General features: G+C 38.6%; 1 protein-coding gene across 1 annotated transcript; it reads right to left on the bottom strand.

The window, feature by feature from the left end:
• On the bottom strand, positions 1–25,965 carry LOC110007883 (putative amidase At4g34880). Its single transcript, XM_020671780.2, has 5 exons — positions 25,265–25,965; positions 3,695–3,909; positions 3,002–3,244; positions 1,928–2,126; positions 1–506 (listed from the first exon to the last, which is right to left on the bottom strand). Exons 1-5 carry the CDS (start codon positions 25,781–25,783, stop codon positions 144–146), a joined length of 1,539 nt encoding a protein of 512 aa, XP_020527439.1. The 5' UTR covers positions 25,784–25,965; the 3' UTR covers positions 1–143.

A 25,965-nucleotide genomic window follows, 5' to 3' on the forward strand; every position in this document is an offset into this window, starting at 1 on the left:
AAAAAAAAAAAAAAAAACCCACATAATTAATATTCAGACAAGTGACCAATTTAGATGCATTAATAACAATCATCAGGATGCATTGTATTTATCTTCAAATAAAAGTGGGTCGTACTATTAAGTGCAAAACACAACCATTTGTATCAAGACTTGAAGGTTGGAGGCCTTCTAATGTGTGTTGCTTGCTCAAAAGAATAGGCGATCTCAATCAACTTGGGCTCTGAGCCCCTGAGTCCACCAAAACAAATCCCAAATGGCACACCTTCCTCGTCATAGCCAGCAGGCACAGTGATCCCAGGATAACCTCCAATTGCTAATATGGTATAGACTGGAGTATTAGCAGGAGCCAGAATAGCATCTAATTTCTTCTCCCTCATCACCTTCTCAATACCATTTCTTGATAACTCTTTGAGATTTGATATGGCCCTTTTCACTTGGCTACTGTTTGACCTGTTTAAGCTCTCAGCCAGTATGAAAATGTCTTGTCCATACTCTTTCAGCTTCTCCTGTGCCAAATAACCATTTATCAGGATCAGTGTTGGAAAACCACGACTTGGGGATGGAAGTCGGCCATGGGTCGAGCCCAGGTTAACTCGGCTGAATTCTAAGTTACTTGGCCCGAGTTGGCCAGGGTCCGGCCAGGGCAAAAAGTGTTAAAAATAAAACAATACAAAAGAATCCCAAAATATCCAAAAAAGTTCTAAAACATGTTTAAAGTAAAATTAAAGAAAACACATCTAAATGAGGTTTAAAAAGTAGTAAAAAAAAAAAGGATTTAAAAGAATAAATTTTGTGATCGGGGTTATTTTAGATATAATCTAAAAAGAAGGGAAAATGTAAAAATAAGTATTCACGGCCAAAAGACTTCAATATTTTACCAAAATGATAAAAACATAAAGAAACATATTACAAATAAATTATTATATTTTTGGATTTTTATAAATTTTTTATTTTTTCAAGGAAATTTATGTCCATCCCATTATTTGTTGCAGTAATTATGGTCTGCTTCCAAAATATTCAGAATTTACATAGAAGTTTTCACTCCCCCATTTTTTTATTTTTTTGACTAGTGCAAAGGATCGTGAAAATAATGGATAGAATACAAAATCATCTTTCTTAATAGAATATATTATTCCATATTTCCAAGAAAACAAACCAACATATTTCATGTTTTCCCGCTAACTGGGAATTTCAATTGTATGTTCAAGCGATGTAACCTGCGCTATTACTTTTTGACCCATTATAGTGTACTTACATGGTTTTGTAACAAGCCAACCATCCACGTTGGAGGTTTAAGTCAGATGAAGGAATATACTATCGCACTAGTTTGGTTAACATTGTCCTTAACAATTCAGAGTTATTTTTGGATTGAATTACTCCTGCTAGATCATGCTTAAGCTCGGGTTTGAACCAACTGAAAAGGTGTATTCATGTCTACTGCAAATCATGAACAAAAGTAAAATATTGGTCGTGATATTTATTTTTTGTAATTAGAGGCATCCTACACACAAGGAGGATCTAAAAATGGAACATGTGTTGAAGAAGAGTGAACACTCTGATGTAATATCATCTTCTTCATCAGAGCCTTATCCCAACACCCTGATATACCAAAATACTACCAAAACGGCTCTTGTTGGGGTCTTTTTTTGATGCAACAATTACTACCCATCAAAGAGTGATCTAATATACTTCTAATTTTTCTTGTTCTTTTTGAATTCATGAAGATGGGTAGGGAATCGTTTATCCGTTTGATAGATTTCGGCCTGCTAAAAGAAAAGAATGAACACCCTAGTATGTTAAAATAAAAGTAGAAGTCAATTTGATCCAGGGCTAACATTCAAAAGAGATTAAATGAGGATAGAACATCATCAAGTTCTATAATTAAAGTAGAGAAGGGGAAGGGGATGGGGGAGAGGGCAAGAGATACCTCTTTTGAATGCTTTATATTGAAAGCAATCACATCTGACAATGTCCTAACAGGAGAAACCAATAGCTCAGACAAGTAAGCATTCAATGCCTTTTTGAACTCATAGAGCAATGCCAACCCTTCTCCGCTCTCTCGAACATCCAAAATGACATTAATATTTGATATTTCTACGTTATCTACCAGAATGGCTCCCTTTTGCCTGCGACACAACAAAAAGCATATCATAATTCTATTTGAGAATTTTCTGATGCGGTTATTCCATAGCATATTGTCAAAATTTGATAATTCCCCATAATAATTTGAAAACTCTTAGGAATTTTTTTTAACAGAACATAAGATAGAAGAAATTTAAAGGAAACAAGTAAAAACAGAAGAAAAATGGAACTTTAGCTTTCAATGGTGTTTGAATTTTGAGTTTTTACAATCTAGTTTTTTTCATACTATCTGCAACTCATATTTTCTTTATAAGTGGTATTTTCAATCAATATTCATCTTTTAGATGAGTTTAATTTTAAAGAAGACAAAAATCAAAATAAAATAAGTGCAGATTTAGGATAACAAAGAAAAATACATCCTTATGAAAATTTAGTTAGAGGGAATAACTTCTACACTCCAACAGGCTTATAGCTATAGTATAGGCTGAGCTCCAAAACATAGCCAAAGGGATCTTTTATGGTTCAAATTTTGAATACAACTTGGATATGAAAAATAAACAATTTTAAAAAAAATTGTTTTAAGTTGATGAAGTCCTAGATCTCTTATACACCAAATGGGAGCCTCATTGTCTTCTATTTTGTATGCAAATTTATATAGTTGATTATTTTCATTTTTTATAAATTTTGATATTTCAGATGAGGCATACGTGTGTGCAAAATTTAGGCCTAATGGATCCCTCGGTTTGAAAGTGACTTATATGGCAGTATAACGATGTTGGCTTACATGATATTTTTTCTTCTGAACGATGTCAAAACTGATACTCAAGTTTTGAAGTAATCAGTTTCTGTACTAACCCTTTCTCTGTGTTTCGATCATAATACATCATAATAAATTTCAAGTGGCTTCTCTAATTAGTACCTTAATGTTTTAAAATGGGTTTCGAATGTCTGTGCTAACACAGATGTCCCTGAGAAATTGAAGAAAGGCTCTCTTAGGATCCCCAATCTTTTCCCTCTAAGACCCTCTGCCTTGAGAAATTGCTTGTAACCCCCAGCAGGTATGAACTTGGATGCTGCTATTGTAGCTTTCTTGTCCCTTTGATCAAAACCAACAATTTCATCCAAAACAAACACTGCATCCAATACAGTCCGGCAAATTGGCCTGCCATTTTCTACATGTTAATCCAAACTGTATACGAAATTGTTCAAAGTCAGTATGTAGCATTCTAAATAACAACTATTGAATCTGAATATACTGAGTGGATAGGAAGGAGGTAATCAATCCTATGTTGTTCTTGCAATAGCACACATAACTGATGAAAAGGAAACTATGCCATACGCACTTTGTATGGTGGGTATGACATAGAATCGCAAACTGTTCCGCCTTAATTTCACGATTATTGTTCAAATAGAAAGACCAATATAAATAAGAACTACTTCCTAAAAAGAAAATAAAAGATCAATATTACTCCACCTATCATTGAAGCAAACGGTGGTGATGATCCTATTCTGTATATATACTTTCACAGTGAGTGAAGCATGCTGTCCTTTAAGGATTATTGGGGGTTTGTGCTATATAATTGCTTCTCATATTTATGTACAGAAAGCTTACCCAACAGTGTCTTGTCGAGGAGATATAAGAATAACTCCAGCTCTACTAGTGAGGCCAAGAGTGGGCTTGATCCCAACTAGGCTGTTAGCACTTGATGGAGTAATGATGGAGCCATCAGTTTCGGTGCCTAAAGTTACAGTTGCTAGATTTGTTGCAGCACTTATTGCTGACCCAGTGCTCGATCCAGATGGGTTAGCCGACAGGACATAGGGGTTCTTTGAAAAAAAACCAGAAAACAATAAGAAGAAGAAGAAGAAGGAGAAGAAGAAGAAAATTGTGCTCATGCCATATAGGTTCAAATCTAAAGCATAGTATTCATGGTTTAACATTATAAGGGGTAAGTAAAGATAGTTCATTGCATAATTTTTTGAAAAAAATGCGAAAGTTATTTTATTTAATAATTTTGGTCCACCTCCTGGCAGATTGATCTTGATCAAACAGTTGATAATGCATGTTATTATTTGAATTTTAGTTACTTTCTATATGTGAGAGATTTGCAATTTTTGGCATGTGTATTTGTCACCGTCTCACACCTAAAATATTAGAAAAATTTGAAATAACCAATATTTATGCTGCGAAGGTAAGTTCACCATTTTCTAATTTTGAATTATATATTTTTCAGGTGCACCCAAGTGGAGCTGCACTCAATATTTTAGCCCAATTTTATTTGTTATTTGAAATAAAAATTATTGTCATCATCATTAGAGTTTTTTCTCTACTAATTGAGATTGACTACACGAATCATGGTCCACCATTTTGCTCTATCAAGTTATTTGGAAAAAAAAATGAAATTTATTAACTATGCACCAGCTCAATTGTCTATTGGAGATCAAATAGCTGGGAAGTAGACTTAAAAATGTAGAAAGTAGATTAGAAATCGCCTTGGCCTAGCCGAGGTTGAGTTACCTTACCAACCAGGTCGAGTCTTGAAATACTCGAAAATATGTGGATGTCTTTCAATGGATCCCAAAAGCGGACTGTTTGAAGACATTTTTCAGCTCCTTAGTCCCTATTGCGTAATAATGAGGACGCCGGTCAATAAAGCCTCGACATACTGTGGAATTCTCAACAGTCTCAGAATTTTCCTGACACGAGTAAAAATTTTCTCAAGTACTTCAAAAGGCCATCTGGCATGTTTCGTTGCAATCCGACATGTCTAAGGAATTGCAGACAAAAAAACAATTTCAGAAAAATCAGTCTCTAGCACCCTGAAACGGACCTCGTAACTAGAGCTCTATTTTTGGAGCATCAAATTATTATGGGACCATCACCATTGGATCCGACACGGCGAAAACCCTTATGGGTCAAGTTTCGGCTTAATCGGGCACTCCAGGACAAAGTTATGGGTAAAAGACCGAAAAGGGGTCGGCCGCCCACTATTCCCGTGCACCCTCCTTGCACCAAATCACCATTAAGGTGGTTGTTTTTACAGTCTCGAGCAGTGTCCATATCTTATTCGTCCCGAGTCGGATCACGTTCAAATTTTGTGAGCGTGTTTGTCTCATCAAGATGTGAGTTTCGATATATGGCATGCCCCGTGAAGACGCTCGAACAAAGAGAAAAGCTAGAGAGAAGTTACTGATCCATCGAGTCTTGAAATACTCGAAAATATGTGGATGTTTTTCAATGGCTCCCAAAAGCGGACTGTTTGAAGACATTTTTCAGCTCCTTAGTCCCTAATGCGTAATAATGAGGACGCCGGTCAATAAAGCCTCGACATACTGAGGAATTCTCGACAGTCTCAGAATTTTCCCGGAACGAGTAAAAATTTTCTCAAGTACCTCAAAAGGCCACCTGGCAAGTTTCGTTGCAATCCGACATGTCTAAGGAATTGCAGACAAAGAAACAATTTCAGAAAAATCAGTCTCTAGCACCCTGAAACGGACCTCGTAACTATAGCTCTATTTTTGGAGCATCAAATTACTATGGGACCACCACCATTGGATCCGACACGGCGAAAACCCTCATGAGTCAAGTTTCGGCATAATCGGGCACTCCAGGACAAAGTTATGGGTAAAAGACCAAAAAGGGGTCGGCCGCCCACTATTCCCGTGCACCCTCCCTGCACCAAATCACCATTAAAGGTGGTTGTTTTTACAGTCTCGAGCAGTGTCCATATCTCATTCATTCTGAGTCGGATCACGTTCAAATTTTGTGAGCGTGTTTGTCTCATCAAGATGTGAGTTTCGATACATGGCATGCCCCGTGAAGACGCTCGAACAAGGAGAAAAGCTAGAGAGAAGTTACTGATCCGTCGAGTCTTGAAATACTCGAAAATATGTGGATGTTTTTCAATGGCTCCCAAAAGCGGACTGTTTGAAGACATTTTTCAGCTCCTTAGTCCCTAATGCGTAATAATGAGGACGCCGGTCAATAAAGCCTCGACATACTGTGGAATTCTCGACAGTATCAGAATTTTTCCGGAACGAGTAAAAATTTTCTCATATACTTCAAAAGGCCACCTGGCAAGTTTCGTTGCAATCCGACATGTCTAAGGAATTGCAAACAAAGAAACAATTTCAGAAAAATCAGTCTCTAGCACCCTGAAACGGACCTCGTAACTATTGCTCTATTTTTGGAGCATCAAATTACTATGGGACCACCACCATTGGATCCAACATGGCGAAAACCCTTATGGGTCAAGTTTCGGCTTAATCGGGCACTCCAGGACAAAGTTATGGGTAAAAGACCAAAAAGGGGTCGGCCGCCCACTATTCCTGTGCACCCTCCCTACACCAAATCACCATTAAAGGTGGTTGTTTTTACAGTCTCGAGCAGTATCCATATCTCATTCGTCCTGAGTCGGATCACGTTCAAATTTTGTGAGCGTGTTTGTCTCATCAAGATGTGAGTTTCGATATATGGCATGCCCCGTGAAGACGCCCGAACAAGGAGAAAAGCTAGAGAGAAGTTACTGATCCGTCGAGTCGTGAAATACTCGAAAATATGTGGATGTTTTTCAATGGCTCCCAAAAGCGGACTGTTTGAAGACATTTTTCAGCTCCTTAGTCCTTAATGCGTAATAATGAGGACGCCGGTCAATAAAGCCTCGACATACTGAGGAATTCTCGACAGTCTCAGAATTTTCCCGGAACGAGTAAAAATTTTCTCAAGTACTTCAAAAGGCCACCTGGCAAGTTTCGTTGCAATCCGACATGTCTAAGGAATTGCAGACAAAGAAACAATTTCAAAAAAATCAGTCTCTAGCAGCCTGAAACGGACCTCGTAACTATAGCTCTATTTTTGGAACATCAAATTACTATGGGACCACCACCATTGGATCCGACACGGCGAAAACCTTTATGGGTCAAGTTTCGGCTTAATCGGGCACTCCAGGACAAAGTTATGGGTAAAAGACCAAAAAGGGGTCGGCCACCCACTATTCCCGTGCACCCTCCCTGCACCAAATCGCCATTAAAGGTGGTTGTTTTTACAGTCTCGAGCAGTGTCCATATCTCATTCGTCCTGAGTCGGATCACGTTCAAATTTTGTGAGCGTGTTTGTCTCATCAAGATGTGAGTTTCGATATATGGCATGCCTCCTGAAGACTCCCGAACAAGGAGAAAAGCTAGAGAGAAGTTACTGATCCGTGAAGAAAGTTGCAGAAAAATCAGCAGCGACACGCCTCGCTCAAGCGGCCAAATCACGGCGCTCGCAGTTAGATTGATGCGAGACCAATTCCATCGTGTGCATATGGTCTAGGGCTATCTCTGGTTCGAACTCCGTATATGATGAACGATCGGATTTCGCACACAAAGCCAATAAAGTGACTGCAAATTTCGGTGCCGAAATTTCAGATTCCGGTCAAAACTCAAAAGTTGGGAAAATCTTCGTCTGGGTACGAAATCGAGCTGTATTTGTTGCCACGCGATCATGACGGCATGCTTAGTGTGATCCAGTGAAGAAATCATGACGAAACATCAACGAACGAGCGCACTTTCGATCCGAAGTTTTCAAGATCCATCCAAATTTCAAGTAGCATGATCGTGGCTTAAAAACATGGTCCATGGCTCAAAGTTGGTATCAAATCGATCGCCTTGCCGAGCCCTTTAAGAAAACAATCATCTTGTAACAAACGAGCACTAGAGCAATCCCAGATCATCCACGGAAGATCATGTATGTTTTGGGGCAGCAGTAGGGACTGTATTGGAATTCCATGAATTGTGAGGCAGGGGTAAAACAATCATTTTGCACTATTTTTAGAATTTATTTTAATTCAAAGTAATTGTAATTATCATCAATTGAGATAGGCTTTGGACATCCACCCATGTTTGGGCCCAATTGAGATAGGCTTTAGACTGTATTGGAATTCCATGAATTGTGAGGCAGGGGTAAAACAATCATTTTGCACTATTTTTAGAATTTATTTTAATTCAAAGGAATTGTAATTATCATCAATTGAGATAGGCTTTGGACATCCACCCATGTTTGGGCCCAATTGAGATAGGCTTTAGACTGTATTGGAATTCCATGAATTGTGAGGCAGGGGTAAAACAATCATTTTGCACTTTTTTAGAATTTATTTTAATTCAAAGTAATTGTAATTATCATCAATTGAGATAGGCTTTGGACATCCACCCATGTTTGGGCCCAATTGAGATAGGCTTTAGACTGTATTGGAATTCCATGAATTGTGAGGCAGGGGTAAAACAATCATTTTGCACTTTTTTAGAATTTATTTTAATTCAAAGTAATTGTAATTATCATCAATTGAGATAGGCTTTGGACATCCACCCATGTTTTGGCCCAATTCTATAAATACATGCCAAACTTAATTGTAAAGGGCTTCTCTGGCTCTTCCCTGATTCCCCTTCAGACTTTCAATTGATCAATAAAGTTCAACTGCAGTATAGGACTGTCTCTCTTGCATATAAGGAAAAGAAGACGGTTGACCCCAAGCGTCGCTCTTGCTTCTGAGGAAAAGAGAACGGCTACCCCCAGCATTGCTCTTGCATATGAGGAGAGGACTGTTACAAGCCAAAAATTGCTCTCATGTCAAAAGAGTTGCTCTTGCATCAGAGGAGAAGAGGACGGTTACAGGCCAAAAGTGGCTCTCACAATAGGAGAAGGTGGAAGCGCTTTGATGGGGTATACCAGACATACGAAGCAAACTTCTCTGGCAAGGAACTGGCCTATGATGGAGAGCCTACCCTGTTCGCAGTGAGGGCCCTTCCACAGAGCAACATAGACTTTACTGTTGTGCTGGAGGACTTAGCTTCCAACAGGCATCATAAACACGACAAGCAATACCCTTTGCTTACCCAAGTCATCGCTGTGTATGACAATCGTCGCGCGCAACTCTTCACTGAGCATAACCACAGTCAGAAGCAACTTACCGCCGTTCATGAAAGGATCGTCAAGTGAACAGCCACCGCCGCACGTGATAAAAGCCGTATGTGTCATGTTGTTGGCCATGCGCGACTGGGGCACTGATAAGCGCCGCGTGAGGCTAGCACCGCTTGTGTCCCTAATGCCCAGCGCCGATTGCGCTTCTTGAGGACTAACGCCGGCTGTGACTAAGAGGGGTAACACTGACTTTGTTGGACAAAGGGTGTAACGTCGACTGTGTTCACTGTCGTCGCACGTGTTCGCTCTTCACGGTGACCTTTCACCTTCCCATGACCCATCGTCTCCCCGACGATTGTGCACTTTCCCCAGACTCCTCGTTTTCCTGCGACGACTCGAATCCGTGGCAACCTTTCATCTCCCTGCAACTATCTAGCTGCTTGCGGCTAATTTTTTTCCCTGCGACCTTCGTTTGCCCACCGGGAAACTGTTTTCCCCCTCGCTGGAAACCAACTGTGACACCTGTTCCACTACTTCTCGAAACCGGAAAACACTTCTGCTCACCACTGCTACTCTTCCACTACTCCCCGGTGACGGAATGCCATCGGGAAACAATCGGGATTCCCTGGATGCCTCGGCGACCCTCACTTGCCCGGTATCTCAAGAATTATTGTAGGAACCTCAGTTTGCCTCGGAAACCTGCCTGTTCCTCAATTCCAACGACGACAACCACTGCGACTATCCCTGTCTTCCCTTCCGGTGCTCTCGCCTCACAGTCGAAAACTTCTCCTGCTCGCGAAACTGCATGCAAACCCTCACCCGAGTACTTTGCTGACATCGTAGTTCTCACTCGAAGTCCTTTCCTCTCTCTCACGATTACTGTTTTACTTGAGATAAAAACAGTGAAAAATGGGGTTAATCCCCTTATATAGGAAAAGCTTCACCAATGTACCCCTCTCAAAGCAAGAATACCTGACAGGTCCCTGAAGGCCAATCGACGATGGACCGGACTGGGTCAGACTTAGACCTGAGGCGCAAACAGAGGCCAACTGCCGACCACGCAATGCCGAGCACCAACTTGCAGATGGGATGGACCAGGTCGGGTTCAGACCTGAGGCTCGAATAGAGGCTTACTGCTGTTTGTGCAATGACGAGCATCGACCTTTAGAAGGATCAGATCGGGCCCAAGCCCGAGGCCCGAACACAGGCTAAAAGACAGATGTGTTCCGTATCGCCAAGCGTGACTAACACTGCGTGCAACCAATGCTGCACGCGCCATTACTACTGTTGCCCGTGGCCACTCCCATGCATGCCAGGCCGCTCGTGCTAGCGCTATGTGTGGTAATGACTATCGTCGCGTATGTTGCTGCTGTCTGTGGCTAGCGCCGTGGATGTCTAAACTTGATCATCACTATGAGTATTCTACCACTATCCTTAGTGGAGTTGCATCAAAACCGTAGCCTCTGTCATCCCTAGTGGAGTTGCATCCAAGCCGTTCGACCCAGGCAATGGCTGGTCATCCTCAATGGAGTCAGGAGATATCCATTGTCCCTCATCCCCAGTAGGAACTACACCCGTACTACAGCCCATTGATCCCCAGCGGAGTTAAGGTCATGTTTACCCCTTTAATCCCCTATGGGTTAGTCTCGCACCAAGCTATCTTATCCCCAGGAGTCGGGTTACCTTCCATGAACCTATTCCCCATGGAATTCGATCCTTCACCTTAAGGAGTCATACTTGTCCCCTAATCCCTAGTGAAGTCTGCTTCTCCATCTAAACCCCTGATGGCCTTAATCATTCTATCCCCAGGGAGTCAGATAGCAATCCATAGACCTATTCCCCATAAAGCTTCACCTACTGGGCGACCCACACCATGGTCTGAGCTGCATGACCTTAAACTGCACAGTCTCTGTCTGAGCTGCATGACCTTAAATTGCACAACCTTGGTCCAGATGCACGACCTTAAACAACGTGGTCCAAATTATATGACCTTAAATTATAACGGAGGTCTAGTTGCACGACCATAAACTGCATGGTCCATGCTCCATGACCTTAAAATACGTAGCCATGGTTCAGCTGTATGACTCTAAACTGAAGTGCATGTCCTGACATCATGACGTTAAAAGGCTTCGCACCATGATCCAAACTATATGACCTTATACTGTAGCAGAGATCTAGTTGCATGACCTTAAACTGCATGGTCTTAGTTGCATGACTCTAAACTGCATAACCACAGTCCAAGCAATATGACCTTAAACCATAGTGTACATCCTGGCCGCATGACGTTAAACTACTTTGCACAGGTCCCAGAGGCATGACCTTATACTCACCCCCACACACGCTAACATGCCCTTTACGTGCATTTTCACACACGTCTTCCCAAATCGACCCGTCCGTGTGCGTACATCACCTTCATCAACTCCCCAGTGAATTCCTTCATTACCATTCATCATTCCCCAGTGAGTCTCACTCGAGTTCACAAAACGGCGAACCATCCTACCATCCATGCTCATCGTCAGCTAGTGGGTCACCACTTTCCACCTTCCATTCATACATCATCCATCCTTCATAGGTAGCCTCGTGCCATCTCCCCAAAGTAAGTCAAGACCACTACCATACTCACTCCATGGCCTCAACAGACTGCCATCTATCTCCACTATGATATAGCTTTATGACCTTAAATTGTAGTGCATGCCCTGGCTGCATGACGTTAAAAGGCTTCGCACAGGTCCCGAAGGCATGACCTTAAACAGGTATTCACAAAAAAAATGGGCATGGTGTATACCTGGACAAGGGAACGCCATGAGTAAATGACGGATGGGCATGGTCACGAAACCATGAGTAATGGTGTTCCGTGAATAAAACCCTGGGCATGGTGAAAACCCAAAAGGGCACTGTGAGTAAAAATGAAAAAATAAGGGTGGATATGGCCGAAAGGTCACGGGTAAAAAACGCTTGAATAAAAACAAGTTGGTGAAAACTGCCTCTACGGTGCCGCTTCCCAAGTCTAAGTGAAAATCCGCAAATGACGCTTAGACTAATAAACAGGTTGATGCAACACTCACCTCAATAGGTGGCTTCAGCCTACATTCAAAATAAAAGTCCTTGGTGTCATTATACTAGGACCCAAAACTACGAGCATCAAGCAAGATTCCGATAGTCTGAGTCCATTTCCAAAAAGGACTTGAAAGACAGAAGATTCACCAAGAAGGTAAGACAAGTCTCATGAAGAAGAGCATTATTCCCATGAGGTCACAAACACACTCCAGGAGATGCCCCAAAAAGACCAAAGTCAGCCAAAACTTGGACCTGTTATGCAAACAAAATTGCAAGTAGTAGGCAGGGGTTATACCCCCAACTGGTCACCTCGATAAACTGAGGTACCCTACCCACCGAGTACAATCTGGTGCACCACGCAGATGGTCGCCAACCAAAGGCCCTTCAGCAGACCACCAACAACAAGGCAAATAAAACCATACCAAAATGGGAAAAATGCCCTTCAGCATGGCACTCGACCGCCAGACGGGCTTGATTCTGATCAACGAGGTCCATACAAAATCCTCAGCTGTCAGAATCACAATTAGTCTCTTGAGGGTGAGGACTTCTACAGGATCCATTAGAAAAGTCTCTTCTCCCCCTAAAGTCTCCACGGATGGACCTAAAGTCTAAACGTCTGAGCATCCTAGTTACAACATTGCATGGATCTCCTTGGCATTCACATGGTCCTGTGGCTAGGAAGAAAAAAGAAATAAAGCCGAAGGAAATTTTTCGAATGTTGTCCTTCTCGCTTCTCCCTAAGCACAACATTCGGTTGGGGGGGCTGTTTGAAGACATTTTTCAGCACCTTGGTCCCTGATGCTGAATAAAGAGGAAGCCGTTGACATACCATGGAATTCTCGATAGTCTAAGAATTGTCCCATAACGAGTCAAAATGTTCTCAAGCACTTCAAAAGGGCACCTGTCAAGTTTCGTTGCAATCCGATATGTCTAAGGTAGTGCAGACAAAGAAACAATTTCGAAAAAATTAATCTCTTACATTCTGAAATGGACTCCGTAACTAGAGCTTTATTTTTGGTGCGTCAAATTGCTATGGGACCACCGCCATTGGATCTGGAACACCCCTATGGGTAAAGTTTCAGCTTAATCGGGCACTCTAGGACAAAGTTATGGGCAAAAGACTAAAAAAGGGTAGGCCGCACACTATTCCCATGTGCCCTTCCTGCACCAAATCACCATTAAATGTGGCTGTTTTTATAATCTCGGGCAGTGACTTTCGGATGCCATATCTTATTCGTCCTAAGTCAAATCGTGCTCAATTTGTGAGTGACAAGCATTTTGATATGTGGCACGCCCCGTGACGACGCGCGAACAAGGAGAAAAGTTAGAGAGAAATTGTTGATCCATGAAGAAAGTTGTAGGAAAATGAGCAGCGACAGACCTCGCTCGAGTGGCGAAATCACGGCTCTCGTAGGTCAGATTGACGTGAGACTAGTTCCATTATGTGCGTAAGGTCTAGGGCTAGCTCTGTTTCAAACCCTGTACATGATGAACGGTCAGATTTCGATCACAAAGCCAATAAAGTGACTATAAATTTTGATGTCGAAATTTCAAATTCCAGTCAAAACTCAAAAGTTGCTAAATCTTCGTCCGGGCACGAAATCGAGCTTCATTTGTTGCCACACGATCCTCATGGCATGTTTAGTGTGATCCAGTGAAGAAATCATGACAGAACTTTATGGAACGAGCGTACTATCAATCCAAAGTTTTTAAGATCCATCCAAATTTCAAGTCCCATGATCATGGCTTAAAAACATGATGCATGGCTCGAAGTTGGTATCAAATTGATCGCCATGTCGAGCTTTACAAGAAAACAATCATCTTTTTGACAAACTGGCACTAGAGCAATCCTGGATCATCTACAGAAGTTCACGTACGTTCTAGGGCAGTAGCAGAGACTGTATTGAAATTCCATGAATTGTGAGGCAGGGGCAAATCAATCATTTTACACCACTTTTAGAATTTATTTTAATTCAAAATAATTGTAATTATCATCAATTGGGATAATTTTTGGCATCCACCCATGTTTGGGTCCAATTCTATAAATACATGGTAAATCTAATTGTAAAAGGCTTCCCTAGCTCTTCCCTGGTTCCCTTTCAGACTTTCAATTGATCAATAAAGTTCAGTTTTCTTCTTTGAATTCATGGGTGCGTCTTGGAGAGAGAGAGAAGAAAAGGGTTGGTATCTTTCGATAAGGTAATTTTCTCTCTCCTCCTCTCGTCTCTCTCTTTCTCTCTCCACTCGTCTCTATCTTCTTCTTTCCTCCTCTTTTTTTTTCTCTCTCTTGCTTCCTCTCTATTTTCTTTCTTCTTTTTTTCTCGGCTTCTCTCTTTTCTTCTCTGTAGACACGCACGGCCGTGGCAGAGCAGTGCATGTCATCTTTTGCCTTGTCTTTCTCTAACCCACATGGTGATGACAACGATGTGTGTGTCCTATTCTCTCTATTTCTTCTTCTTGTCGATCTTTCTCTCTGTTTCTCTCTGACTGAATGTGCATGGTGATAACACCGCCATGCATGAACCTCTCTCTCTCTCTATTCTATTTTTCTCTATCTCACATACACGGCGATGACAACGCTGTGTGCGTTTTCTTCTCTATTTTCTTCTTCTTCCTCTTCTCCTTCTTTCTTTATTCTCTCTACTCTATCCTTCTCTCTATCTCTCTCTGTCTGAACATGCATGGCGATGGCAGTGCCGTGCATGAATCTCTCTCCCTACTTTTTTCTCTCTCTAACACACATGACAGTGGCAGTGCTGTGCGTGTTTCTTGCTCTCTTCTTCTCCTTTCTTCTCCCTTCTCTTTCTGCTTTATCTTTCTCTTTGTCAAAACATGGACGACGATGACAACACCGTACACGAATCCCTTTCTTCTCCCTTCTCTCTGCTCTGTCTTTCTCTCTATCTCTCTCCATCTGAATATGCACGGTGATGGCAACTCCGTGTATGAATCTCTCTTTCTGTTTTCTCCTCTCTCTGACACACATGGTGGTGGCAACGTTGTGCATGTTTCTTTCTTTCCTCTAACATGCACGGCGATTGCAACACCATGCACAAATCTCTCTTTCTATTTTTTTCTCTCTCTGACACACGGTGGTGACAACGCCATGAGTGTTTCTTTCTCTCTCCCAATTCTTCTTCTCTTTTTCTTAATCTCTTTCTCTCTCTTTCTTTCTTTCTGCTCTGACTCTTTCCTAATCTCTTTCTTCACTTTCCTTTTCTCTTTCTTCTTTCTTTCTTTTTCATGTCTCATTGTTCACCTTCCTTCTCTCTCTACTTTCTTTTTCTTTTTTCTCTTTCCTAAAACTCTCTCTCTCTGTCTTTCTTTCCCTCACCTTGATATTCCTTCTCTCTCTCCTTTCCAATCATGCACGACGATGCTCATCGCCAAGTATGACGTTCTTAGTCTTTCTTTATCTTCTGGAAATATGCGCAGTGAGCCGGGCCTTAACCCGAGTGGCAGGCCGGGCCTCTATCCAAATTTCCCCTTTCCCATGTGGTGTACGGCGATGATCATCACCGCGCATGATATTCCTTTTTCATTTCTGTCTCTCTCTCTTTCTATCATCGACTGTGAAAGTCGATCGTCATCCATATTCTGTTTCTGTCATGGACAACGGAAGTCCATCGCCGTCCATGTTTTCTCTCTCTTCTTTCTTTCTTTTCTTTCTCTATCTTTTCTTTTCTTCTCTCTCTTATGTTCTCTCTCCTTTCTCTTTCTTCTCTTCTCTCTCCTTTCCCTCTTTTCTCTTCTCTTTCCCTTTTCTCTTCATCTTCTCTCGCGTTTCTTCTGCTTTACTTCTCTTTTCTCTTATTTCTCTCTTCTTCTCTCTCTTTCTCTCTCTGCTTTTCTTATTCTTTATCTCCCTCTTTCTTCTTCTTTTTCCTCTCTCATTTGACCTAGGGACAAGTCTAGCACTGTCACGGTAGTCTCGTTATCGAGCAATACTACCGTTGTGCCGGCCTAAGTTACTGTGCCTGTCTTGCTGCCACGTCGAACTTGCTATTGTGTCAGGCTGGTTGATGTTGGCATTCTATCGTCGAGTAGTACTGCCGTCGTGCCGGTCTCGTTACCGTGCCCGTCTTGCTACCATGTCAGGTCAATCATCATACCAATCTAGCCATTGTGCTAAGCTAGTCACCCGATCAAATGTATCTTTCTGTTCTTCTTCTTCTCTTCTTCCTTCTCCCAACCCTCATCTAATCATTTCTTCTCTTTTCTCCTTTGAATGTGCACTCCCCAAAGACAAGGTGGGGTCCTTTCTCCCACTTGTCTTGTAAAATTAACCATATGTGTATGATTGCAACAACAAGAGAATACAAGGCAAGGGAGGCGATTCCGAACCAGTTGTAGGATTGGGGGGCTTTCTTCGTGACCTAAGAGGGCGCTCACGTGAGCCAGCTCGAGTAAGTCCCAAACCCACCTTAAATTTCTCTCTCATTGGTTGGTATACCTACCCTTGCTCCTGAGCAAGGTTCCGGAGAGAGCGATCTCAAGTCCCGAGTTCTCTCGAAACCCGAGACGGGTGCCTCCAGATCATCTGGATCTTGAGGGCGAGATTGAGGCACCTAACCACAGACAAATTTCAAGCAATGAGAATTGTCCCGATTGAAATGAAGGGCAACAACCCCAATAAAAAATGAAATTTTATGAAATAGATCATATTGCAAATCTAGATTTTATTTGTTTTGCTTTTTCTTTTGAACCTTATTGTCCATTTTAAATTAAGCATGATAAAGGTTTGGTCTAAATGTGCCAGAATCCAGTATTAGAGGTATCCATCATCTCATTCCTAATTGAAATTATATATTATCTATATCTAATATCTTATCAAGGGTTTCAAAAATCTCATATCTATCTCTAAAATTGGTCTTATCGAGGGTCCCAAACTGGTGGGGGATCGATCCAAGTATGGCCCGAAAGTGGCCAATTTACCCTTTTTTAAAGCTTTACAAAATTGATATATATATATATATATATGTAAAACTCTTCTCAACGCCTATAGAATAAAATAAACAGTGATTTCGCCTACCCTCATTACTATCCAAACTTCATCGTACGGTCACAGTAGTCTGGTAGTGTTTCATTTTTTATTTTTTTCTACAAATCGAAATGATCTAAAATTTGGAACATGTGTTCATCAAAAATAGGATAATCTAATAAAAATATAAAAACAATACTTCGTAAAATATAAATTGACCAAACTACCCCTAAAATATTATAGGGGTATTTTGATCAATTTGTACTCTGCGAAATATTTGTTTTATATTTTTATTAAGTGCGCCTCACTAAGATGCACACACACTCCAAATTTTAGATAATTATGATTTACAAAAAAAATAAAAATTGAAACATTACCGGACAATCATGACTGTGCGATGAACTTTGGACGGTGATGAGCATAGGCAAAATTACTGTTCATTTTCGTTTATAAGCATTGGGAAGACTTTTCCTCTATATATATATATATATAAATAATTAGATTAGAATGATAGAATATTAGAATGAATAGATTTCATTAATTAATGATAGAATGAATTCTTATTCTTAATAATCAATGTAATTGTAAATAATGAATGTAATTGTAATGATAATGAAAAAAGAGAAGAACTCAGAAATCAAATCATAGTATGATGCGGACTCACTTAATCATTTTCTCTCTTGCTTATTCACTTAATCCTCTTGAATATGTTGCTTAGTGTTAATCTCTCCTTGATGTACAATAGTTCTAAAAGATTATAGAATTGGATCAAAAATATATTTTTGATGAGATCAAGATATCAAAAGCTTGAAGACATTTAGAGAGCAATATTTCTGTAAAATTCTCTACACCCATAAAGAGGGATGTGAGTTCTATTTATAATTATTGTATATTCATCCTTCATTGGTTCAATCAAAGATGTGATTACAACAACAAATTTGTACATATAAGAAATATATTACAATATATTATGTTAATCCTTATCATGATCGTATCTTTTTTTATCATTTATCATTCATTAAATATATCATTATGTAGATCATTATCAGCATTCTTATTAGTCCCCATCAAACTGTTATCAATGTAAAACATGGACAACTTGTTTGTTATTGAAGATGTTGTGAAGTAGGAAGACCTCTTGTAAAAATATTAGCAAGTTGTTCTATACTTGAAACATAATCAGGAGTAATCTCTTCACTTTCAACCTTTTTTTGAACAAAATGATAGTCCAGTTCAATGTGCTTGGTCCATGCATGAAGAACTGGATTAAAGGTATGCTTAATTGCATTTTGGTTATTACGACGTAGAATTGCATGTTGATTTTTTATCACAAATTCTGATAGAATGTGGAGATACCAAGTGATTTTAGCAGCTGTAGAAGACATTGCTCAGGATTCTGCTTCTGAACTTGAGCGTGAAACAATCATTTGCTTTTTACTACTCCAAAACATTGGAGATCCTGCGAAGAAAATACAAAATCTAGATACCGATCTTCATGTGTCGGGATCTCCAGCCCAATCTGCATTAGAATAGGCGATTAGGTTAACCTGTCTTCCACAAATAGGAAGGAAAATACTATCACCCATGATACCCTTCACATATCGGAGAATCCTTTTGTCTACAACACTTCGAGAATAACCCCATGTAAGAAGGGCTTTGCAGAAGCTTTCAAACTAAGCACGCAAGGCTTGTTTGAGGCCATATATTGCTCTCCTTAATCTACACACAAGATCAGACTCCTTGGATTCTCCATACCCTAGTGGTTGCTCCATGAAGACCTCGTCTTGGAGGTCATCATGCAAAAATGCATTTTTGACATCTAACTAATGTAATCTCCAACCACATAGATTAGCCATTGCTAATGCTAGTGTTACAGTCTCAATCTTCGCAATGGGACTAAACGTTTCTTTATAGTCTAACCTATACTTTTGATTATAACCTTTATTCACCAATCTCGCTTTGTATCTTTCAATAGTGCCATCAGCCTTGTACTTGATCTTATAAACCCTATTACATATAACAACATTCTTATGTTTTGGTCTACGTACAAGATCCCAAGTATAATTTTGATGAAAAGCAAGTAAATCCTCATTCATAGCTTCAATCCACTTGGGGTTTTTTATATCTTATCTGTAGTTATTTGGCTATGTATGTTTAGTGAGTGCAATGAGAAATGAATAATGTTAAGGGGAGTGTTCACCATAGGATGCCCAATCTTATATCGAAAAGAACCTTCATGATTGAACATCTCTCGATGACTGACCTGGCTGATTATTGTGGGTTGGTGTACTTGAAATACGTTCTATGGAGGGATTAACATTGCCACCATCACTCGGTACTTAGCCAATAACTACATCTATCAAGGACTCAGAACTATTATGTAGCAATGATTGAGATCTAGTTGATAATGTGTCCCCTGCAGGCGGTATAATTAAAGAAGGTAAAGGCTGTGAGTCATCATTCTAACAAATTTTCTGTGCTTCCTTAAATAGTTGTCCCACATCAAAGGTCACATAACAAGAAACATGTATCTTTGTACTAGCAGGAGAGTAACATCGATATCCTTTATGCTCATCACTGTACCAAACAAACACACATTCTTCTGTCTTTGTAGAGAGTTTTCGCTTTAAAAAATTATCAATATAAACATAACACATGCTACCAAAAACACGTAAAATTGAATAATCGGGAACTTTTCCTGTGAGCATTTGATATGGGGACATATTGTTTGGATTGGCAGAGGTCGGTAACCGATTAACTACAAACACAGTTGTATGAAATGCCTCACTTCAAAAATGCTTCGGTATCCCACTATTAAATATTACAAACATCCCCAATTCACTGATGTGTATGTGTTTTTGCTCTACAATACCATTCTGAGCAGGTCTATGTGGACAAAAGACCTGTTGTTTGATACTATAAGTTTGATAGAAGGATCTAAAATCATGAGAAGTAAATTCTTCACCATTGTCACTACAAAGGACTTTAATTTACTTGATAATGTTTTTCGGTGAATTCTTTGAAGGAATGGAAAACTTGAAGCGCTTCAGATTTGGATTGTAGAAAATATATCCATGTAAAGTGGGTGAAATCATCAACAAAACTAATATAATAGCGAGAACCAGAGAGAGATGTAATATCAAATGGTCATTAGGAATCAGTATGAATGAGTTCAAAAAACAAAACCTACATTTATTGGCATTAAAAAAAAGTAATTTATGATGTTTTCCTTAAAAAATGTTGGCAGTATTTAAAATAACCTCTGGCTTTCAAGAAAACCATATATTTAGCTTCAATCTACAATGATGTTGCATAATTTAATCAATATTTTTGTAGTTTTCAATTTTTTAGTCAAGTTTTTTTCCTAAGAAAACACCAGGATTTTCAGAAAAAAAAACCTGTACATTTATTTGGCTTAAATTTTTTAGGGGTTTTGTTGTGGGGAGTATTATCCTCAATCTAAAATAGTTAATGCATGATTTTAAACACAATTTGAGCATAAATTTTCAAATATTGTCTTCTGTTCTTTTACTTTTTTTATTTTATTCTTGTTTTATGGTCCACATGGACAGACTCACGGAACCAATGGGGAATATTTGGTCACTAGTTTTACCGATTCTACCCATTGGTCCAATTTTTCAATGTTTTGATCTTATTTATCATTGCAATTCATATTTCCCATGAAATGTGAATATCAAAAATATAAATATAGGGTTTTTATAAATATCCTCTATATTTTGAGGGAGGGTTTCAATAAAGAAAAAATAAAGTTTATATAAGGTTGAGTCTCTAAACAATCAAATTAAGGTACACTTAAAAAATTCACTAGAGGAGATTGTTTCGATGATGAAAAGCCCTCAAATTGATTATCTCAATATTGAGATGTATAGATGTGAAAAAAAAAGATTTCAAGTTTGGAAAATAGTGCATTTTGTAATGCAAATCTAAGGCGTCAATTTTCAATAACTCCAAACGTTTATCGATTTGTTCAATCTACACTATTTTTTAAGCTTAAATTTTATAAGGATGCATATGATGAGACCATTTAATTTTTATACATGAAAGTCACAATTATTGTAAGCCATTAGATGTAAAATCGGATGGGTGGTGATATATCACTAACTGAATACAAAGATCGAAACAGATTTTCTCGAAAGCTCTGATATATTTTAATACGTTAGATTTCATATCCAAGGGTTAAGAAAAGTTGTGACCTTTTTGTACCAAAAATAAATGGTCTACTTGATGGCTCGCAAGTAGCTAAGTATTCATTATATAAGGGCTTTATTCGATTCCATCGTACCACGTAATCCTTCAAAAGGTATTCCAAGTGAGTTATTTCAGCTCTACAGTTTCTTTTCTTCTACTTTCCATTTCCTTAAATCAAATAAAGTAAAGCGTTAGGTTCAATTATTTGTAACCAATAAGTGTTTAGCTGATCGAAATCGAAATAACCAAAAAGGAGTTTTTTTTCTTGACATAAGTTCTAATTTCTAATTGTTGTATGAATCAGATAGATATATTATTCGACCTTTATTCCTGACTAGCAATCATGAACCCTCTTATCAATATGATAAGATTTTCGTATCGCAAAATTAAAAATTGAAACTAGAAAAAAAAAAAAAAAAAAAAAATTTCATCTTCTCGTTATAGTATACAATCCCATTTTATAAATAGATATGAAAGTAAATTTTCAGGCCATCACAAAGATTTTTACTAATGAAAATCATCTTTGGACACTATTTAGAAGTGCACCTTACTTTGATTGTATAGGACCTCACCTTATACAAACCACGCCCTTTAATAAATACCCTCCTGAGGCATTAGAAAAAATTTGTTGCTATTTTATATTTTGAAAAAGGTTTTATAGAGCCGAGGCTCTAAACAATCCAATTAGAGCTCAACTCAAAAATTTCACTAGAAGAAGTTGTTTTGATGCCCAAATATCATCAAATTGATCATCTCGACATCAAGATGAATCGACATGAGCAAAAAGTGGATTTCAACTTTTAAAAATAATGCACCTTGTAATGCATTTTTGTACCGTCAATTTTCAAGATTATCAAGTTTCCAAAGATCTACTCGATCTACACTATTTTTTAAGCTTCAAATTTTGTAATTAAAGGTAAAAATATTTTTTAAGGCTATCACAAAGATTTTCAATGTGAAAACCACATTTCTCGACACTATTTGAAAGTGCGTTTTGCTTTGTTTAAAGCCTCAGTTCTATACAAACCACACCCATTATATTTATGCTCATGTCTTTTGTACGAGAGTTTTTATGTTTTCCCAAATACCGTGCTGGGCACTTCGAGTTCCAAACTAAGGTTTTTATGCTATTTGTCAAAAATATAATATGATTCTCAATACCCAACTCTTTTTTTTTTTTTTTTTTTTTCTGTAACTGCACTAGTTTGGAACTTAAATTTCCAAACTGTGTCACAAGTATTTTTCTTTTTATATCCATATTCGAAAGAAAGACTAGTTTCGACCTTCAAATTCCGAACCTAATCTCAATTGACCACTATTTTTGTTTCTTCAAAAAAAAGCACAAGTTTATATAAAGTTGAGGCCCTAAACAATCAAATGAAGGCACACATAAAAAATCACTATAAGGGGTTATTTTGATGTAGAAAAATCTCAAACCTATCATCTCGACCTCGAGATATATAGACCTGTGAAAAAAATGGGATTTCAAGTATGGAAAATAGTTCATCTTGTAATACATTATCTGAACCATCAATTTTCAATATTTCAAGTGTTTATAAATCCGTTCGATCTACGCTATTTTTAAAGTTTTAATTTTATAATTACAAATAGAAATATAGACTCAGGTCATCAGAAAGATTTTTGCTGCTTAGAAATCATCTTTCAAGACTCTTTGGCCTTTGATTGTTTACGACCTTAGCCTCACAGAGACCACACCTTTAGGGCATGTTTGGTTAGCACGTAAATATTCCTCGAGAAATATTTACATAAGTAAATATTTTACCAGTGTAAATATTTGCATAAATTTGTATATGTATTCTTTTTACCATGTTTGGTAGCATATTTAAAAAGTATTGTGTAAACAATTTCATGTATTTAGTAGCGCTTGATTGGTGTGAGAATATTTACGTAAAATCTTTAATATATATATATATATATATATATATATATATATATATATATATATATATATATATATATATATATATATATATATATATATATATATATATATATATTATAAAATATAATAAATATATATTATTTAATATAAACAATATATCATATATAAAATAATATAAATATAGTTGAATATTATATATAATTAATTAATATAATATATTGATAAAATATATAATAATATATACTATTATTTATAAAATAATATATAATAAGTATTATTATTATTTATAAAATAATATATAATATATATTATTCTTGTACAAGTGATGCGTTTAAGTTCCAGCCAGGGTGGTTGGGACAATACAATTTGAACCACTCACATCACAGTAGTAGTAGGGTAAAGGCTGTAAGTCAGATATATTATTATAAATTTTATAAGAGTAATGGTCCTATGAGACCCTCCCACACCCATGTATGTAGGACCCCAAAGGATCATTATTAAATTTGGCACAGATATCTAGAAACGTTATCACATGGGTGTGAGACGTGACTTTTCTAGAGATCTATGCTGGTGATCCTTTGGGTCATACACACATAGGTGTGGGAGGGTCTCATATGATCATTACTCATTTTTTATAAGAGAAAGGATCCTATAGGACCCTCCCCAACCCATGGGTGTAGGACCCTAAAGGATCACCATTAAATTTGGTACGGAACTATAGAAAAGTCAAGTCCTACACCCATGTGATAATTTTTCTAGAGATCCGTGCTAACTTTAATGGTGATCTTCTAGGGTCCTACACACATGGGTGGAGGAGGGTCCTATGGGATCATTACTCTTTTTATAAATGTATTATAGAGTAATGATCCTATAGGGCCCTCCCCCGCCTATGTGTGTAGGACCTCAAAGGATCACTATTAAAGTTGGCACAGATCTCTAGAAACATTATCACATAGGTGTAGGACTTGACTTTTGTATAGATCTGTACCAAATTTAATGGTGATCATTTAAGGTCTTACACACATGGGTGGGGGAGGGTCCAATAGGACCACTTCTCTATATTATATTACTTAAAATATGTTCCACAATTCAATAGGTGTTGTTTTATTTTATCATGAATTAAATAAACTAAAAGCTTTTACCGTAATATTTTATTTGCATATGCATTTATACAAATCAATATACGATTTACATATATTTATATGTCCCGGGGAATATTTACGCACGAAACCAAAGGTACAACGGACTAAGTAAGAAGCTTTGGTTTCTGAAGTCAAATCAGTGTGACTTGTCTCTAGATGGGCGTGGAGAGCACGTCATACCGAGCCCTTGAATCAATCCAAGAACAAACGATGGGAACCCTAAAGTAAGACCATGTGCGCACAAATCGGCGGTGGATGGACCTTTTTCTCTATTGAAACCACCTCCAATTTTTGAACGTTTATCTTTTCTTTAGGGCTGGTGCGAGCCCAGTTCGGACTGGCCCGATCTTTGTATTTGGCCTGGCCGGCCCGGGCTGTAAGTATGCCAAGGCTAGGCATTGGCCAACCCTATATGGACAAGGTCCGTGTCTGGGTTGGCCCTGCCCATTGCCACTGTTAAGATGAAGGCATGATTTTTGGTTTACTTGGGGCGGTTACAAGAAAATTGGTTCAAGCTCTTCGGCTCAAAAAATTCTGACCGGTCTTTGATTGAAAAATATATCAGATGAAAAAGAAGTCCCAAATTATTAGTATATTGGGAAAAGTAAAAAATATCAAATAAAAGACATGAACATAAAATATAGAATACTAAAATATTTATTATAAAAGTAAACAAAATACCTCTAAATTTATTTTGATCAATATTTTTTATTTAATTCTACTTTTAAAAATGAGGCTAAAACCCAAATTTCATATAAATATTATTTTAAAATAGTGAGAAGAGATATCGTATAAGTGGGACTATTACACCCTTGATAGAGTAAAAAGCCGGAGCAAGATTTATATATCCGACCCTAAATAGTTGAGACAAGAATCAGATGGTAATGATAATTTAAGTCTGCGAAATGTAAAGAAATATATACGTTAATTCCGCAAAATAATAGAAACTTAAAGGACCACCTTACTACTAATGTACCCTGCCGATTTGTTACCTTAGGCTGACCACCAATTGCATTGCACCCCATAGGCGTCTTAAGGGACCTAAACTCCGCCCACTTGCTCATGCTCGCCTTCCCCAAAATGATAGCCCCTGCCGCCCTCAGCCTCCGAACTACCCCTGCATCTCGTGGCACCACCGAGCCAAGCAACGCGAGTGATCCAGCCGTGGTGTTGAGCCAGTCTCGCGTCGCTATGTTACCCTTTAGCAGCACCGGTATACCATGTAACCCTTCGGCGCAATCTCCATATGTGGCTTCTCTCTCTTTGTCGGCCTCGTCGGCTTGGTCCAACGCGCCCGGGTTCACTTCGAGCACTGCACGTAGAAGCGGATTGAGCCCTTTAATTTCTCGGAGATAGAACTCGACGAGGTCTCTCGATGTGAGCTCCTTGCGCTTGAAGGCTTGTTGAATCTGGCTAACTGTGGCTTCCTTAATCTCAAAGCCAAAAGAGAGAGATAGAAGATGAAGAGGAGAGAAGATGAGCAATGCAACCAGGCGTGGGGATGGACCCATTGTTTTGTGTGGAATATTATTAAGGGAAATTGGTATGCTAATATTACTCAAATTTCAGGAAGTAGAATGGGGTGCAATTCCATGAAAATGATTCATTTTTAAAGGTTATAAACCGCTGATACGCCCACTAAATTTCAAGGTTTTTTAATCCGCATTTTCAATTAGACAATGCTTTGTCCAAA

Source organism: Amborella trichopoda, chromosome 9 (assembly GCF_054954075.1).
Source record: "Amborella trichopoda isolate Santa Cruz 75 chromosome 9, AtrichopodaSantaCruz75HAP2 v2.0, whole genome shotgun sequence".
NCBI classification, from domain to species: domain Eukaryota; kingdom Viridiplantae; phylum Streptophyta; class Magnoliopsida; order Amborellales; family Amborellaceae; genus Amborella; species Amborella trichopoda.

Bases quoted from the DNA above. Each gene is read 5' to 3' on its own strand.
- LOC110007883 (XM_020671780.2), bottom strand. From the start codon at position 25,783: ATGGGTCCATCCCCACGCCTGGTTGCATTGCTCATCTTCTCTCCTCTT. The intron at 2,127-3,001 runs GTACTAATTAGA...GTTGTGTCGCAG, and splicing joins ACCCATTTTAAAACATTAAG to GCAAAAGGGAGCCATTCTGG. The intron at 507-1,927 runs GTATCTCTTGCC...TATTTGGCACAG, and splicing joins ATATAAAGCATTCAAAAGAG to GAGAAGCTGAAAGAGTATGG.